Source organism: Trachinotus anak, unplaced genomic scaffold (assembly GCF_046630095.1).
Source record: "Trachinotus anak isolate AG129_WGS33_773 ecotype Australia unplaced genomic scaffold, CSIRO_AGI_Tana_v1 ptg000014l, whole genome shotgun sequence".
NCBI classification, from domain to species: Eukaryota; Metazoa; Chordata; class Actinopteri; order Carangiformes; family Carangidae; genus Trachinotus; species Trachinotus anak.
In genome coordinates this window covers 11,880,261-11,897,571 of record NW_027273865.1, presented here as the reverse complement: position 1 = coordinate 11,897,571, position 17,311 = coordinate 11,880,261, and the positions used below count along the sequence as shown (strand labels likewise).

The 17,311-nt window shown below is 39.1% G+C and overlaps 3 protein-coding genes across 7 annotated transcripts; 1 reads left to right on the top strand and 2 right to left on the bottom strand.

Moving 5' to 3' along the window:
* Nucleotides 1–323: 323 nt before the first annotated feature.
* acad8 (acyl-CoA dehydrogenase family, member 8) lies at nucleotides 324–5,976 on the bottom strand. The gene is made up of 11 exons (XM_071495780.1): nucleotides 5,817–5,976; nucleotides 4,480–4,580; nucleotides 3,980–4,149; nucleotides 3,477–3,586; nucleotides 3,289–3,365; nucleotides 3,068–3,205; nucleotides 2,785–2,920; nucleotides 2,153–2,250; nucleotides 1,861–2,013; nucleotides 1,666–1,768; nucleotides 324–1,535 (listed from the first exon to the last, which is right to left on the bottom strand). Exons 1-11 carry the CDS (start codon nucleotides 5,932–5,934, stop codon nucleotides 1,480–1,482), a joined length of 1,260 nt encoding a protein of 419 aa, XP_071351881.1. The 5' UTR covers nucleotides 5,935–5,976; the 3' UTR covers nucleotides 324–1,479.
* thyn1 (thymocyte nuclear protein 1) lies at nucleotides 5,687–9,015 on the top strand. 5 transcript variants are annotated; one of them, XM_071495786.1, is made up of 8 exons: nucleotides 5,687–5,780; nucleotides 7,493–7,551; nucleotides 7,646–7,818; nucleotides 7,910–7,978; nucleotides 8,180–8,272; nucleotides 8,365–8,460; nucleotides 8,575–8,725; nucleotides 8,840–9,015. In XM_071495786.1, exons 2-8 carry the CDS (start codon nucleotides 7,503–7,505, stop codon nucleotides 8,884–8,886), a joined length of 678 nt encoding a protein of 225 aa, XP_071351887.1. In that variant the 5' UTR covers nucleotides 5,687–5,780; nucleotides 7,493–7,502; the 3' UTR covers nucleotides 8,887–9,015. The 5 variants fall into 5 exon arrangements, 4 of the variants coding, with proteins under 4 accessions (XP_071351887.1, XP_071351888.1, XP_071351886.1 ...); XM_071495787.1 differs by having other exon boundaries at nucleotides 5,778–5,918; XM_071495785.1 differs by lacking the exon at nucleotides 5,687–5,780 and adding an exon at nucleotides 6,343–6,427.
* Nucleotides 9,016–10,498: 1,483 nt separating this feature from the next.
* LOC139631545 (vacuolar protein sorting-associated protein 26B-like) lies at nucleotides 10,499–16,618 on the bottom strand. Its single transcript, XM_071495781.1, has 6 exons — nucleotides 15,943–16,618; nucleotides 15,013–15,169; nucleotides 14,658–14,822; nucleotides 13,696–13,871; nucleotides 13,456–13,598; nucleotides 10,499–11,628 (listed from the first exon to the last, which is right to left on the bottom strand). Exons 1-6 carry the CDS (start codon nucleotides 16,163–16,165, stop codon nucleotides 11,491–11,493), a joined length of 1,002 nt encoding a protein of 333 aa, XP_071351882.1. The 5' UTR covers nucleotides 16,166–16,618; the 3' UTR covers nucleotides 10,499–11,490.
* Nucleotides 16,619–17,311: the final 693 nt, after the last annotated feature.

Sequence of the window (17,311 nt, the reverse complement as noted above, 5' to 3'; positions counted from 1 at the left end):
AAATCTGATTACGCACACACGGACTGATAGTTACACAACTCATCACATTTGTGTAGTTTTGCTTCAGATTTGCTTCACTAATGACCCCTTACATATGTTTTCTTGTAACTATCCTGAACTCTGGAAATAACGTGGCAGTGAGTAATTGACGTACACATGCTACCTGTGGCACTTTTACTGCAGTTTTGATTGTTGACAGTTTTTTCAGTAAATGTTCAGGAGGTGTTTGGTTTTAGCATAACTGAATAAACATCACATGTTCATAACACAATTCATAAAAAGAGACAAAAAATAATCAGGACGCTAATGAAAAGGCTGATTCCTTTTATGAAAGTTGAGCTCATTTTATTTGGAGTGTGACCTGCAAATTGCAAAGTGACATGTTAATACACAACCTATACAATACTATCTGTGTCTGCAGCCAGTTTACATAGTGCAGAATACACAGTGGGGTAAAATACAGTAACAACACAGTAACCGTGAACATAAATAAGATCTAAAAAGCCACTTTTGGGAGAGAAAAAATAAGACTGCATGTCATATACAGTAGATGTGATTTTAAACAACCATATAATTGTACTGGCACTTTCGTTAATGTCAAATCATTTTCAACAGCTGGAAAAAAAGTTCAAACTTATTTTCACAAACTCAGCTGAACTGAAGAGCAGCTTTTTAAATAACAAGACTAAACCTCTATATTCACGCTAGCAGCATAACAGGAAACATTTTTTAGATGGAAACAAAGAGAAAATATTTTGATTTTTACTACTGCTGGATGTTGGTGCCACAGTAAGTGTAATGCGTTACTGAAATCAAAAGGCTTTTTTTACCCATGTACAGTGGCCGTGATGCGACATTTCAGACTCAGCTTCACATTGTCAGACATTGTCAATATTCATCAGTTGCATTCTGTACGATAATAAAATGTCCTTTGTCTACTGCACTCACATTAAGCTGTACCTTGAACTGTATGGTAATGTTAGCATGCTAGTGTAAAATACTAATGTTTAGTATTTTTACATGATAGCTTAGTTTTGATCTTCAAGTACAGCTGGAAATTCAGTTGTCATTTAAAAAAAAAAAAAAATATGTTGGACATGTGTAAATATTGACCTGCAGGTGGTGCTGCAGGAAAGGTCATTTGAATTCATCCGATATGAACCATTAATTTATCGATTGCAATTGTTAGTGAGATATTTCACTCTGAACCAGAGGTAGTCGACAGACTCATGAATCAACATTGTCATCCCTACAGCCCTGCCACCTGTGTGGCTGAAAGTAAAACAAAAAAACCCAATATTATACTAGAAATTCCTGTTTGGTTTACCTCACATTCTCCGATGACTTTTGCCACCTGTGGAAAAACTACGATGCAGAGGGCAATTCAGGAAACCAGTCACACAGTAACAAACCAGAGTTGAAGACCACAATAATATGGTCACTACTAATGTCACTCAAAGATCCAGAGGATTTGTTTTATCATGACTCCGTCAGTAGATTTCGGGAAATGATCATCCTCATCACCTCGTTTGTTCCTTTAGAGAAACCAAAAAAAAAAAAAAAAAAACACAGGGAGTCACACAAACTGTAATCGTCCCAAATTAATTGTCTGGCTTTTTAAATGCAAGGAAATCAAAACAGATGCTCATTGTTTTGAAAGCTCACCCTCTAGAATCTGATGTACTCTGATGTCACGGACAAACTGCTGCACTGCGTAGTCTTTGAGGTAACCGTACCCACCGTGCATCTGAAGAGCCTGGTTGCAGATCTGTTCAGGGAGCATGGATACATGTAATACAGAAAAAGCACAAAGTTCTTCAGTGTCAATTAATGCTTCTATTGTCACTCGGTAATACTCACATTAAAGCACTCATCTGTTGCAAAGAGCTTGGCCATGGAGCAGAGAGAAACCGCATCAGACCGGTTCTCCTGCAGCGCTGTTGCAGCTTCGCGCACCAGAAGGCGAGATGCAACCAACTTGGTGGCCATTTCTGCCAGTTTGAATTGGAGAAACTACAAACAACACAAAGACAGAAGGAAAGATGACTTCAGGATAATTTTAGAATCACTGGCGGGACCAGTGGCTCGATACTTTGAATTTTGGATCTCTGGATCCATGTGGGAATGGACTGTAAAAAGCTGAGCTGCTTACTTGGTTGTTGGAAAGTGCCTCTCCAAACTGTTTGCGCACCAACAGGTGGTCCCTCGCCAGCTGTACACAGGCATGTGCCGCCCCGAGAGAACAGGACGCTGTTGGCAGAGCATTCGTATGAAAACTTCGGACCGAGACGCAGCTCGCGGTTGACAATGTGCAAAGAAAATGGAGCAGACAATCACCAGGGTAAGTTTTTCTAACTTTCTCTGAACACTGACAACTATGGAATAATGGTAAATATATAAGAGAAGGACAGTAGTCTAGTTTAACAGTACAAACATTCCTTTATTTAGAAAGGTAGGAATGTTTTATTTCCTCTTTAAAAACATGCACAGTCATACTTTAACACCAGCTACCAAAATCATTCTTTATGTTTTAACCACCTCAAGTCTTTGTTCTTTTTAAATAATGTCACATATGTTTCCCATGAATCTGTCGCGGGCAGGGTCAATCACCGTTGCTTAGGAGACTGACTTGCCACCATTTTTCACAATAATTTAGTTCAATTTACTTAATGTCTATAAAATCTATATTTGGATGTTATTATTTATATTAGCTCGAGCTGTGGGGATATGACAGACTGCTGTTTAATAGAGGGGTGACTGCTTTGATAGTGCTTTCCTCCTCACCAATATTAATCCTGCCTCCGTTCAGGCCTTTCATGGCGATGCTGAAGCCTTGTCCTTCCTCACCGAGCCGGTTACTCACTGGAACCACACAGTCCTCAAATATCACCGCCCTGGTCGGCTGAGAGTTCCAGCCCACCTGAAGGACAGATCGCATAACAGCTGAGTGGCTATGACTTAATCCTGCCATCTAGTGGTTACCTGTAAACACTCAGAGAGAAACATACAAAACAAAAATACACTTCCTCTTAAATATTTTGTTATCTCAAAACCTGTGAACTCTTACCTTCTTTTCTTTCTTGCCAAAACTGAGGCCTGGAGTTCCCTTCTCCACCACCAAACATGAAATGCCTTTAGGGCCTTTACCTCCTGTTCTGCACATCACAACGTAGACGTCTGTGTCCCCTCCTCCGCTGATGAAGGCCTGGAAAGTCATCATCAAGAGATGAGACATGGTTCTGGCTCAGTGTTTGGGCCTGTAAGTGTCAACATGCTTGAAATTTGTACCTTAGAGCCATTCAAGATGTAGTGGTCACCTTTCCGCTGCGCAGAGGTAAGAAGTGAAGCAGCGTCACTGCCGCTGCCTGAAGTCAAGGATCAGAGAAACACCTTTGAATATTAGTACACTGAGAAAATATGATTCTTGGTTATATTTTTTGGAGTGGATTTTTCCTTGAAGTGTGTAATAAATTGACCTGGTTCAGTGAGACAATAGGAAGCAAACTTTTCCATGGAACATAGATCAGGACAGAACTTCTCCCTCTGCTCATTATTGCCAAAGGTGTCGATCATCCAGGCGCACATGCTGCAAATTGTCAGGCAAATAAAGAAAATGTCATAGCAATCACTATAGTGTGCATTGAAGTGGTCATAATGTTATTTATTTAACTACTTTCACAACTTGATCAAATCATGTTTCAGTACAAATGAATTGCCAAACACATGACTTTTTTTCCATCTTATTGAAGATGTAACGACATATTTTTACAGCCGCACAAAAGAGGGCTAAAACGAGCCCTTTAAATCACAAAGCTGGCAAACGTTATTTTGGCCAGAGGTCTGAGCTACACAACCAGCCTCAAGTTGGTTTTAATCTAAGAAGCCCAAACCCTCAATTTCTAAACATCCAAACAATGAAGCTTTTCTTCAAATTTTAACTGCAGGTACATGTCACTGTCGCCGTATGCAGGATTCATACTTGTGGATGCTGATGTAGGCTGTGGTGCTGACACATCCTGTGGATAAAGCCTCAAAGATGACCGATGTGTCCAGCCGAGAAAGACCTGATCCGCCAACATCTGGCTGGACATAGATCCCTCCAAACCCCAGCTGGGCTGCTTTCCGCATCGTCTCTACTGGAAAGATTTCCTGGAAAAGTGTAGTTATTTTAGTTATTATAGCGATACTGGATTTATGAGGTAGATGTTGATAAATATCATTAAAAACAAAACAAAATTTTTCTTTAGCATAAAAACACAAACAATCTTGATATGGTTTTACACTTACCAGTGCTCTCTGGTGGACAGGAGACATTTTCTAAATGACCTCAAATCTACTTTGACATTTCTGTACCGCAAGTTCTTATAAACTGACATAAACAGCGATACTGATAGATCTGCAATACGCTAAGATTGGCCAAAATGTCAGCCTGGCCAATGTTGCCTTTTCACATTTTTGCAGTAAGTTGCTGCAAAGTACCTTTTGGTCCCACTCTGCCATGTGTGGAGCCATTTCATTGGCTGCAAAGTCAAAGGCCACTTTCTGGAACTCCTTCTGTTCATCTGTGAGCCCGTGAGCAGCTGTCAAAGAGCAGAGAACATGGAGTTCGTCAGAGGCGGTAAAATGCAACCATGCTGGCGCCCTGAAATGCCGTCTCGAGAACGCACACATAAAGGTACAGCAAAGGCACCTGCAATTATCAGATTGCTTTGAATATCTTTGGATGGCACTAGTCTCCAGGTTGCAGATGCAGGTATCTGTACTGTCTGCCACCACAGCTGTCTGTCCTCTTCCTTCCAGCTTCTTGCTCTTGAGAGATCAGCCATTGTTGCTGCAGCTAATGAGCAGGTTCCAGACACAGGTCGTGACAGTTATGGTACCTAGCTCTCACAGTACAGTCCATGTTTGTCCGGCCAATAAAATGACAGTAAACTTTCTGAAAACCACAGCATCTCTGTTTGTTTGTTGCCCCTCGAGCACATGAGCAACTAAACATATGACTAAACATATGAGCCCATCTCCCCCTCTTTCTTCCACCTGACACCTCTCTTCACCCAGACTCACTGTTCCAGTTCACAGCCTTCCTGGGACCCTTCTCTCTCCCTCTCCCTCAATTCAGATATTTTGGATCTGGAGCCAACTGGAAGTTTAATTCTTATTCAATTCAATATGCATAAACTCTATAATATCCTCACCCTGACTGTCAATACTGTAAACCTGCTATGTTGGTCTAGTCTGTACATTGCCCAGGAAGAGAGAGATCTTCTTGGGATTTCTTTCATTTTTTTTATTGAGGGGAGTTTTTCCTCATCCAAATCGAGGGGCTACGGATACAGGGATAGAGGATAAAGCCACTTCAGGCACATTTGTGATATCGAGCTGTCTAAATTGACTTGATTTGACTTTGCTAGGGAAGCAGAAAACTGAGGAAAGCCTCCAGGCACGGGGGGGGGGGGGGTAAAAAAAAGCACATGAAAGTATTAAATGGTGACATTCAGGTTTTGTAAGAGTCCTCCTCTCATCACACAACCTGCCTGGACAGAGGGGCGGTGTTAAGAAGGGGTGTATCGCTCCCTCTGCCTCCTGACTGGAGGACCAGGAGGACCAAGACTAACCAATGACAGCGAGGTCAATTTAATATTAAAGAAATACATCCGTGTGTTAACTAATCCTTTTTTTTTTCCATTAACGCTCACATCATGATTTGGGTGCTGAGGAGCTGTAGAAGTTAGGTCACATTAGTTCAGACTTGATTCATCACAACACACAGCTGATGTCAGGTAAACTAACAAACGGGTCGCTTTCCCGGGACTTACGGTCGATACAGGACGCTACGCCCCGTCTCTGCGAGCCTGTGGCCGGGAAGAACCGCTGGCTCCTGCGGATGCTGGAGCCCAGTCTGGCGATTCTTGCTAGAGGTCCGACAGCCGCCATGTTTACTTCCACAATGTTATGTCACTGAGCCGCCGCCGCCGCTGCTGCTGCTGGGAAATGTAGTGTTATCAACAGGGAGGCTCGATGTGTGGGTTGATGGTGAAGTTACGGAAGCCCCACTGCCGGTGACAAAACTGGACGACCATCGTACCATAGCTATTAAACACACTTTCAGATTCACGGCATTTTAAATAGTGTTTTATGGCAATTTCACTGTGTTAAAACATAAAATTAAGATTTCCCACAATAAACGATGTGAAACCGAGACTCATTTGATCAATATTGTGAAAGTTACACAAACTGACACCAGCAGCAGCGTCGTTAAATGAGATATATATATATATATATATATACGCTCCCCGCCCGTCAAACCGAGAACAGCGCCGCCGACGGGAGCTGCTGGTGAATAAATCGAGTGCCCCCACCAGGTTCAGTGGCGGTCACATGTTGTGAGTTTGTCGGCGGGTTTTGAAGGCGCCCTGCTCCCCTGGAGGTACGGGTCATCGGTGCCTGTGGAGGCTATCTGCAGCCTCGTTGCACCGCGTTTCACCGTCACGTTTGGTTTTTACGTGTCGTTCGTGTGGAGCTGTTAAAGCTTTAGCTCGTCTTGAGATGCTTTCAAGAGCTGAAAAGAAGAAAAACAAAGGGTGAAATTTTAAGTGCGGCGTATATTTCTTAGTCGATGCACAGTTAGCTTCCCCAAGCAAACCAAGCGTTCACGTTACATGATGTTGAGCTGTCACTGGGCCCCACCGTGGGTATCCGGCTGTGCCATCATAGGTCTGCTGGGGCCCCACGGAGGACACTGTGCTCCGGCACCAACAGGCCTCAAGCTGCTTTCACCTCCTGTCCTCGCTCCAGCAAACACAGTCAGCAGGTCAACAGTGTGGCCCTGCCTCGAGCTGCATCTGCTCTGTGTCTGCCGGGGCGAAGCTGTTGTCCCTGCTTGTGTATCTCCACTGGTCCTCATTTAAAGACTATGTGCATTTGCATTTATGCTTTTATTTATTTTTTATTTTTTGAGTCATTCACAGCTCATGCAAGGAGGAATGAGTTATGACTGAGCACAGTACTGAGCATCAGCAGCAGGTTGCAGGGCACATTACACATTACTGCCACACACTGAGAATTTACCCACACGTTATGGTGACCATGAAAAATGTTAATATTATTTATATTATTGTTTTACATATTAGTGTCATCGCATTGTCATTGATGTCTCATGGATGACATGGCTCTGACTGTTGAATATGTACATAATTAGTGGGAAAAAAAGCCATTTTATTGGCTTTAATCTCTAAATGGTTTCATATTGTGGACACATCACTGGATGAATCCAGCTGTCAGCTCTAACTGTTTAACGATGCGTTTTCAATTTCAGTTTAATTTGATTAAACTGCCCAGATGTTGATTGGTTTGTTTTGCTCCTGGGAGTGTTGATCTTATTGGTCAAGTCATTTGTCAATCCCTCATATTCACCTGGACCGGCTGTGTTAGGTTAGCACACAAAAGGAAACTGTGCAATTCAACTAAAACTCTGTACTATCTCTTTTTGTAGACTTTGAGAGATGCCACCAAAGAAAAAGGCCAGAGTGGGAAGCAAAACAGCAAATTCAGGTAAGCAAATGAAATCGCAGAGTAAAACTTATTGTCTGATACACTTAATGAGTAACAGTTATTGGCTCAACATCGCAACAACATTGTGTCAAAGGTGAAACCGCCTCCTCTGCAAAAGAAAGAGTTGGCGCTAAGAGGAAAACTGCAGCTTCTGTTGAGCCTGGAGGAAATAAGAAAAGCACAGAGCCGCCTGGTTCTTCACAGCACTGTCACTGGCTGATGAAGTCTGAGCCCGAGAGCCGCTTTGAGAATGGGGTCGATGTGAAGGTACGTAGCAGTGACGGTCTCCTCAGCACAGACTGTTGTTGTAAAATGTGTGTGGGCTGCACTCGTCTGATGCTTCTGGCTCATTCGGCAGTTTGGGATCGAGGATCTGAAGGCTTTGCCTAATCAGACCGACTGCTGGGACGGGGTCCGCAATTATCAGGTAGAGCCACAAACAAAACTGAGTGCTGTAATGAAAAGATGTTTACTTAAAATCAGGGACCAGCACAAATCCAGTCTGAAAAGGCTTTTCATCATCTTATTCTCACCAGCCTTGGGCATATTCTTTTCTTGAGAAAAGAATGAATACAATTTTTTTCTTTACTCTGTGGGAATGTCCCTCGAAATTATCTATCATCTGCAGGCACGCAATTTTATGAGGCAGATGAAAGAAGGGCAGTTGGCTTTCTTTTACCACAGCAACTGCAAGGAACCGGGGATAGCAGGAATCATGAAAGTGAGTCACTCTCTCTCCACCGCTGGAAATATTTTAATGACTTCAACAAAGCTACAGACAGACATGATATTTGGCTGTATTTCCTTTTCCAGATCGTGAAGGAAGCTTATGTGGACCACACTCAGTTTGACAAGAAGGATGTCCATTATGATTCAACCAGCAAACCAGACAACCCGAAGTGGAGCATGGTAAAAAAAAAAAAAATCAAATAACAACTAATGCAATCACATGAATATGGTCATCAAGTACATTTACTGGCAATAAACAAGCATGAAGGTTGAACTTGTCTCCTTCTCTCTCAGGTAGATGTCCAGTATCAAAGAATGTTGCAGCGCTTTCTTCCTCTGTCCGAGCTTAAAAAGTATCACCTGCAGCATCGGGCCAAGGGAGGCCCTCTGAAGGACATGGCCCTTTTTACAAGGGCCAGGCTCTCTGTGCAACCCCTCACCACTGGTATGTGTAAAAAAAAAAAAAAAAAATCACGCTGTGCAATCCTATATTATTATTTTACTTAATTAGACAGTCTGGGACAAGTTATGAACACTCAATCTGTTTTTCTCTCCGCAGAGGAGTTTGACTTTGTCTTGAGTTTGGAGGACAAAGAGCCACTGTGAGCATGTGAAATCATGAAACTGCCACCTATAATATACCCTCAGCCCAGTGTTAATGCAAAGTGTAATCAATAAGACATACTGTAGTGTTTTTTCTTGTTCATAAACATTATTAAATGTGTTTTTATTAAATTTATGACTCCCATGCAGTTCTTTCTCCCTCTAAATGATACAGAGGCAGGTCGCTTTTGCAGGACAACTTCACCCTCTGAAGTTGTAAAGTCACTTAAAAACACTTTGCAGTTAGCATTTATAACCAAATATAAACACTGAAGAAGAAATGGTTTACAACACTCTCTAATGTAGTTGTAAGTAAAGCAAAAGTGTTCATTAATATATTTGTTAACAACCGTCATATTCTGTGAAGCATCCACAAGTGGTGACTGGTGCATAAGCAGACAATGAATATACAATATAGTGTAGTGAAATACAGTTGTAATAATGTAAAATGTCCGTTGTTGACAAATACTGTGCATTAGTGAACACATACACCTACATGTGCATACAGCCACATTATGGTGTTATAAAGTACTTCTTAAAGGTAGGTAAAGGTAAGTAATCTATTACCAGAAAATCTGGAAGTTGCAGAGGTTGAATACAAAACAGCGTCAATATGCAGTGTTAATTAAGGCTGCGCTTTGCCTTCATAACAGTATTGGTCCTGGTTTATAGCCATTATTCAACTCATATCTTGTGTATTAGCAGCAGAAGATTCTTCACAGTGCTCTCACTGGTTTAACACTTTTCTCTAGATAACAATTGCCTCATTGTGCAATCCAGAGTTTCCTATCATCAGGTCCGCTGCTGTCCAGTGATGGTCATGTGAGTTGGAAGATAAAAGGTGTTTGACGTCATACAGAACTTTTAACTATAAAAAGCTAGATAATATGATTATTACTCAGCTTTTCTTCTCTTCTGCAAGTCAAATTTTCCCTGAAACCTGGTACTGGGCTTGGAGGTTGGGAATCTCTGGTCTATACAATTAATGATACCATTCTCAGATCCTAATGGTTTTTGAAAAGGTCCAGCATAAATTCCAGTTTTGTAACATTTGTAATTATGTTTTTGTTGTTTTAAGTGTAACAGATTTTCATTGAGACTGTTCAATATGTGGTATTGAACAGTGTTTGGTCTTTCCTCGTACTTTAGACTGCTGCTCTAATGGGGATTCCAGTTTTGAGATGGACTGGCTGCATGCTCTCATTTCTGTGCTCCTTATTGAAATATCATTTTAAAAGAATCACAAATTGATTTTTTTTTTTTGTTGTTTTTTTGTTTGCCATTTTTGCATATAGAAAACTACTGAAATGATTGTTTATAGAAATAATTGCAGATAGATTTTCTCTGTTCTAAGTGGTGGACCACCCACTTGGCCTGTTTGACATTCTGAGTATAAAAATAAAAAATCAGAGAAGTGTTGTCACACTTTTGTGTGACTTCCAATGACAACACAACTCACCTCCCGTGAAGTGAACGTAGCAGTGTTAGTATGATTATCATTCCAATATGCAGCTTCTTTTTTTCGTGAGGTTTCCATTATTTCATCCACCCAGTCTATTCAGGTTTATCGTGTCAACTCATTCACTCATTCCTACAATACAACCAGTACAAAGTCTGAGGTTTTTTCCATTTGGCATCAATTTATTTGACTTTTGGGGACAAGGAGTAAGTGATTAGCATTTTGCAAAAGATAGATAGTTCTACTGTAACTTTTCTCTGGTTAAAAGACTAAAATTATGTTAGAGGCAGGAGGATTTCATTTGCTTGATACACTTAGGCACAACTTTCAAGTCTCTAAGAAAGAGGATACAGAAGACTTCATACTATCAGATCTTAATACAAACACTGCGACACTCTTTCCTAACACCACTGGAATGCTGAGGTAAAGCATATGAACATGAAAGGTCATTTTGTGGCACGGTGTACTGTATAATCAATGTACACAAGCTGGAACAGGCTTAGAGGATTTAGCTGGTCTTATTTACAGATTTAAAAAAAATGTGTGGGATAATACTTAATAAGGTCAAGAAGGGAAAAAAAAAAGATTCCAGTTTCCACCTCCACCATTTTTTTTTGTGCAAACACACAGACAGAGAAAAATGTGTTCAGCAAGATATAGCAGTGCAAAGTTATCTCAGATTCCTCGACCTTCTAACAATGTTAGGAATGCATTTATTAAACGTGGAATGTAGGAGATACATTTTGTTGAAAATTCATGACAATTCAGTTGCATTAATTAAGAGATTAGAAATCAATTTATCCCCATAAAGCGTGAGAATGTAACTAACAAAATGCTTAAAAATCCAAGAATTTCACATGAAAGATTTTACACAGGGGATATTGTGACAGGTGATTAGTCTGATTCCCATAAAGAAAAAAAAATGTTAATGAGGAAGGTCAAGACCAGCAGCCTGGAGCCACTCTGAATGCCTCATGCAAACTGTTTCATTGGTCACATACTGCATTACTGTATGTCGGTCTCCGTTCTTCCTCCCTTTACAAGCAAATAAGACAGCTGCTTTACCAGATGTACAGTTGATAGGTGCCTCCACCACTCCAACGCAGACGCAGATGAGTCTTGTGTGAGGAGACTGGAGAGCAGCGGCTCTACCCGCTCTCCTCCTTCGCAGCTTGTTCCAGTGCGCTCTCTGAGGCAGCCGAGCCCTCGAACCGCTGAGAGGCAATCGCGGCCTGGTGAGACATGCTCTTCCTCACCACATCGCCTTTCCTCCACAGTGTGATCTCCTGTAGAGGGAGAAAACAAAGTGTATGGAGGTTTTTAGACATTGTGCATTATGTCTACGTGTACTGATCCTTACGCATGAAAACCATGTCAGTAACCTTCATTTGCTTGTCAGTGATCTCACTTTAAAAAAAAAAATCATACTAGTTACATTCTGGGTACATTAAAATAAAGGTTATAGGTACATTAAAAGAGAAGAATTTAATAAATTAATTAAAAATTAAATGTTAAGGAATATATAAGAGGAAAATAAAGTTTTAGCTGTTTCTGAAGTGAAAGAGGTCCTAATACAACATGTATTAGCACTGCACTGAAAAGCCAAATAACTGATTAATTGATCAACAGAACAATAATCCCAACCCATTTTCATATCTAATTATTGTTTTGAGTCTTTTTTTTTTTTTTTAATTAAAATATAAAATATGTCAAAATTTTCTCAAATGTGAATATTCCCTAGTTTCCTTGTTCTTCTAAGATAATAAACTCGGTGTGTTTGGTTTATGAATTGTTTATCAAACCAAACATTTGAAGATGTAATAGTGGTATTATAATAATGGTATTAGGAAGTTGGCATGGAGATTTATTATAATTTTCTGACACTTTATTGGCCAAACTACGAATTGATTAATTGGGAAAATAATTGTCAGAATAATCAATAATAAAAATAATTGTTAGTTGCAGCCCTGAGATTTATCAATAAAAAGTTAAACTGAAAAACAGGTTTTGTTTTTGTGAATTTATGTAAAAAAAAAAAAAAAAAAAGTAATGATTTATTATTTTTCTTTAAAGTTTATCTATTAAAGGCAATTAGAAAATCAGTATAGATGTAATAAGAAATAAACTTGTTAACATCAGACCACGTTTCTGTGCATGGCTGCAGAACCAACATAAGTTGCAGTCAGCATTCATCCCTGAAAGAACAGTATGGACTGATCTGCTGCTCTACTGACCAAAGCAGCATTTTGCTGGATAGAATTTGTGGACAGAATATCTGTTTGATTACAAATGCAATATTTAAGGTGAGATCCACACTTCCACACACACATTGTGCATGATTCAAACCTGTTGTTTTTCTGTTGCTATTCTTATGATCAGAGGAAAAACACACTTTACCTATATTACATTGACATGGATCTGTCAACAGGATAAACGAGACAAAATGTTATCCTTAAAAAGCCTTAGAGCACCAGCAGGAACGGCATCCAGTGCAACTGCAAACAGTAACGTTTGTGTATCAGGTTTTTATCACCTGCAAAACATCTCCAGGTTTGAAAAATACTCTCCACTCACGACAACGAGAAATTTATATATGCTACTGTCAACTATTTGTGACTCATGGTGTATTTGCAGTTAGTATGTGAACTCATTAACATACTGCATTTCACTATTTTGTAATGACAGGAAATGACAATGTGTGCACCAACAGACACTAATCAAACTGACCTCTGAATGTTGCTTAATTAACTTAATTTTGTCCCTTTGCCAGTATGAACACAAACTACATACATACTCAAAGCTGGTTGCTCAGCTGCCAAGCTAGTTCGTGTGTAGTATAGAATCGCGACCTCACAAATATTTGTTCAATGTTTCTTTTCATAAATCAGGAAAGAAACCCATCCAGTGGTATTATACATGTCCAAGTAATCAGGTTTCTCCAGCAGAAATGTTTTTGTATCTGTATTAAATGTGTTAGTAAAACAAGATACCACATTTACATGGATGTTTCTAAACTCAGATTACTGCCAGAAGTAGTAGGTAACACTCAGATTAATATAAAACATGTAAACATGAGCATGAGAGTGGCCTATTTCCATTCATCATTATCTCACCTGCTGTTTGAAGTAGCGTCTCTCCTCCTCATCGATCAGCACCAGGTTCAGGTAGTAGCGCACAGAGAACTTCTTGTTGATGTCTCGCATGGTGGGAGTCAGATCATAGCCAGCGAGAAATAACCGGATCGGAATGGATTCTCCTGAAATATGACATAAATTGTACAAGTTGGATAATATCTATCTTAATGGACTGAGAGGTTTTATGCTTGAAATAACTTATGAATAAGTGTCGTTTACCCCGAACTGGAGCGCCGTCCATGATCTCATACTTAGCAATGGTATCATTTTCATGGTATACACTTGGGCCAGTGCCCGTTGTCTCACGTTTGATTATGTCAATCTCCATGTGCTTAATCTTAATCCTCACCAGCAGGAAATAGATTTTTCCCACGATTACATCTTTCAGATGGTACCTGTCAAAAAAAAAAAAAAAAAAAAAAAAAAGACACAAGCAAAAAATGAGAATGAGGACGGTAAATAACAAATAGTTTAGTAATTGAATGCTCATTTTTATCAGAATAGTGTTACATCGTTTGAGTGTCTGGATACTTTAAACTGGTCATTGCTAGATTAATCAATAAAATCAACAGCACAGAAAATTAGTCTGCAACTGTTCTGATAAAATAAATTAATTTTTATTTTGGCAAAAATTCTACGACAGTAAACTGAAAATCTTTGGTCGGACATACAAGATATTTAACACCTGGGGCTCCGGGTACTTGATATTTTTGCTATCAGGAAATTCCATGACTGACGCTGTCTGAGTCTCTGTTCATGAAGTGTTTAATTAGTACTGTTGAGTTGTCCGACTCACACTAGAACTGCTATACTACACTAGTACTCTAACACTAGTATCTCCAAAAGGCTTTAAGGATGTGTTTATTTTCGATTGAGCTCTTTGCTAGATATCATACTTAATTTCTGTAAATGAACTTGCCATTTGAATCCTTTGATTTATTGATTTTCTGTCTTTAATGGTACGTTGTACACAGTTTTAAAAAGTGCTGTAAAAATAATATTTATTACTTGTGTGTTTACTAAATGAAATAATGAGCCTGTGGTGGTGTATCAAAATGAAAGGAAAGAAAGCAAGTTAGTTGACAACTTTTATAGTCGATTTGATAAATAAAAAATAAAAAAAATCTACAGATTAATTGATAATGGAAAATAATGGTTAGTTGCAGCCCTACAGATCTTACTTGGATTTGTTATACTCAAACTCGATGTGGAGGCAATCCTCAATTCCAACTTCCATTTTAATGGAGGAGTTGAGTTCGGGGTAAGTGCTCAGTGTGTGGACCACAATGTCCATCTCTTTACTGATGTCATTGAGTCTTCTGATCACTGTAGCGCGAAGAAAATATCTGAAAATGGAACAAACAGAGATTGTAAACGGTACTATCCCCACATCATGGGAAGTGAATGGTACATGTAAAAGCAACAAATGCTAAAATTCCTCGGTTTGAGGTTTACCACATGACAGGCAGGTTAAAGAGTGACACTTAAAGTTACACATTTCACAGCTTATAAAGTAGAGTGAATCATCAAACTTACCTTAGCTTCACATTTTGGCCTGTGTAGGACTCGTAAGGTTTCTCAACATGAGTGAACTCAAAGTCGAAGGTCTGTGACTGAGTTATTTCACCAGGTCTCGCAAGATCTTTCACCAGGGAAACAAACTCATGATGGTTTCCTCTGTCGTAATACAGCTCTAGAGAATAAAGGATGGTACCAACAAAGGCAAAAATGAGTGAACTCCAGAAAAAAAAATTCAGATTTCTGTATATAAACCCTTGGAATAAGGCAAATTCAAAATATACTTATTTTATAATATGCAGCCAGAATCAGTTCTGCATTGCTCCTCATCAAGTAAATGTAAACAGGGACATAAAGGATTAATTTTAATTCTGTAAGGTGTAATTATTTGTAACATTAACTCTTTATGTTATGACAATCTCATACTCTTAATGGGTAAATTTCACTGACACAAAGCAACATATTCAAAGTTTTCCCCTGGGGGACAATGAAAATAATTACAGTTGTGGGTCAAGAAAAGGGATATTTAGAGTGTAGAGAGAAGCTCCCGCCTACATCTTAACGGAAAGCAGAACTGAACAGTAAAAGACAAATGTTAGCTGTTGGTTGACAGGGCCCATCACTTTATGTTTCTCACCATTTACTAATCCCACTATCATTCTGCAAATTGGTACTTATGTGAAAATTCATATTCTATTAATATATTTAGGTTTAAATTGAAGTGCCAACCTAAATTTTTATGCACCTTTAGTTACTAATAGGAAAAGAAACCAATCAATAGTATTACTTTAATTTATAGTATTGTGGCAAAAGTGTTGCATTTTTCCTCTTAATCAAGTGTCAAAAGAAAATATTGACAATGCTGGAGAGGACCTGGCCCCAACTTGTGACTCTTGTCTATTACTATATGTGAACATATCTTATTATCTTATCATGTTTTTTTCATACCTATTTGGCCAACAAATTCAATTTTGATCCCTTGGTGCTCCAGCCTCTTCCCGGGGTTCTTCAGCGTGACATTCACCTTTCCACTGACTGTTTCACCATCATAGAAAAGAAAGTATTTGTCTTTCTTTCCATCTTCAGTCTTGTGTTCAGCCTTCTTCCTCGTTTCAGCATCGTTCAAGACCACATCGATTTCTGCACTTTGTCCAAAACTAAAGAAACTCATTGTAACGTTACTCTTATCTCTCTGACTTGTTAGCAAACTATCTCAACCCAAAAAAACACCCTGCTAATGTTTCAAAGTAGAGAACAGACACTCAAAGGCCTGCAGTTCCTTCTTGGAGCACACACAACACACAGTTACTAAGATATTTCACAGAAAACTCCACATTAGCTACATGTCCACAATCATTTCCACCGATTACGCTAGATAGCAAAACGATGGCCAAAGCAAACGCGCAATAATACGTCCATTAGCAAATTAGCCCTTTCTTTTTTCTTCTCTTGACCTCAGTGTCACCAATACACAGTCAGCAACGGCAACAAATCAGTCTTAAACAGACACAATCCTGCTAGAGAGGATAAACATTACATGTTTGTTTTCTGTAAGAGAAAACGGTGAATGTTGTCAAACGACCAGGATGTACGCCACCTGCATCGGCAAGACTACTTCCGGGTGGAGTTTTTCAAAATAAAATCGAAAAGACTAGTGTTCCAAAACGGAAGTTAGCGCTTTTTCATATTCGGATATAAACATCAGCATATAATACAATATTTTATCTGTACTTGGGTAGATGCGGACTTTGGATTGGAACAGTACTTGGGTTGTTACTTATGACGTTTCACAAGTCCGCAAGAAAACAAGTATAGAGAAGAGTGCAGATTGAGAAACGACTGCAGTCTTGCTTTCTGCTTTTCCGTCTTGTTGGTGGCTAAGTGGAAAGTAGCTCCGTCAAGTTTAAATAGGCCTCTGCCTAAGGTCTTTAAGTAAAAGTTGCTGCTCCAAAAATACTCCATTACAAGTAAAAGTCTTGTATTCAAAATTTTATTTGGATAAAGATAAATAATAATGATAATAAAAATAATTATTATTATAGAATAAAGTAGCATGAAACAAGTAACTCAAAATTGTACTTAATTATAGAACTTTAATAAATATAATTACCACTGTTTTATTTTACTCAAGAATTTCAATATTCTATTTTTACTTCTATTGCAATGCATCTCAGAGGGAAATACTGTACTCTTTACTCATGAGAGTCTTATCTTTCAAAAAATATGAATTAATTTGTTATAAACCACCCCACCACATATAAAGTAGTTTGGCCTCGACTATCTACAAAATTAAATTGCTGCTTTACTGTGTTAGTAA

What these genes read in the sequence shown, in the direction of transcription:
- acad8 (XM_071495780.1), bottom strand. Translation starts at nt 5,934, where the DNA reads ATGGCGGCTGTCGGACCTCTAGCAAGAATCGCCAGACTGGGCTCCAGC. An exon ending in CTATTGTCTCACTGAACCAG is followed by an intron (nt 3,366 to 3,476) that starts GTCAATTTATTA and finishes CCTTGACTTCAG; the next exon opens with GCAGCGGCAGTGACGCTGCT. An exon ending in AGGCACTTTCCAACAACCAA is followed by an intron (nt 2,014 to 2,152) that starts GTAAGCAGCTCA and finishes TGTTGTTTGTAG; the next exon opens with TTTCTCCAATTCAAACTGGC.
- thyn1 (XM_071495786.1), top strand. Translation starts at nt 7,503, where the DNA reads ATGCCACCAAAGAAAAAGGCCAGAGTGGGAAGCAAAACAGCAAATTCA. An exon ending in ACAACCCGAAGTGGAGCATG is followed by an intron (nt 8,461 to 8,574) that starts GTAAAAAAAAAA and finishes CTTCTCTCTCAG; the next exon opens with GTAGATGTCCAGTATCAAAG. An exon ending in TGTGCAACCCCTCACCACTG is followed by an intron (nt 8,726 to 8,839) that starts GTATGTGTAAAA and finishes TTCTCTCCGCAG; the next exon opens with AGGAGTTTGACTTTGTCTTG.
- LOC139631545 (XM_071495781.1), bottom strand. Translation starts at nt 16,165, where the DNA reads ATGAGTTTCTTTAGTTTTGGACAAAGTGCAGAAATCGATGTGGTCTTG. An exon ending in GGCCAAAATGTGAAGCTAAG is followed by an intron (nt 14,823 to 15,012) that starts GTAAGTTTGATG and finishes TTCCATTTTCAG; the next exon opens with ATATTTTCTTCGCGCTACAG. An exon ending in TTTGAGTATAACAAATCCAA is followed by an intron (nt 13,872 to 14,657) that starts GTAAGATCTGTA and finishes TTTTTTTGACAG; the next exon opens with GTACCATCTGAAAGATGTAA.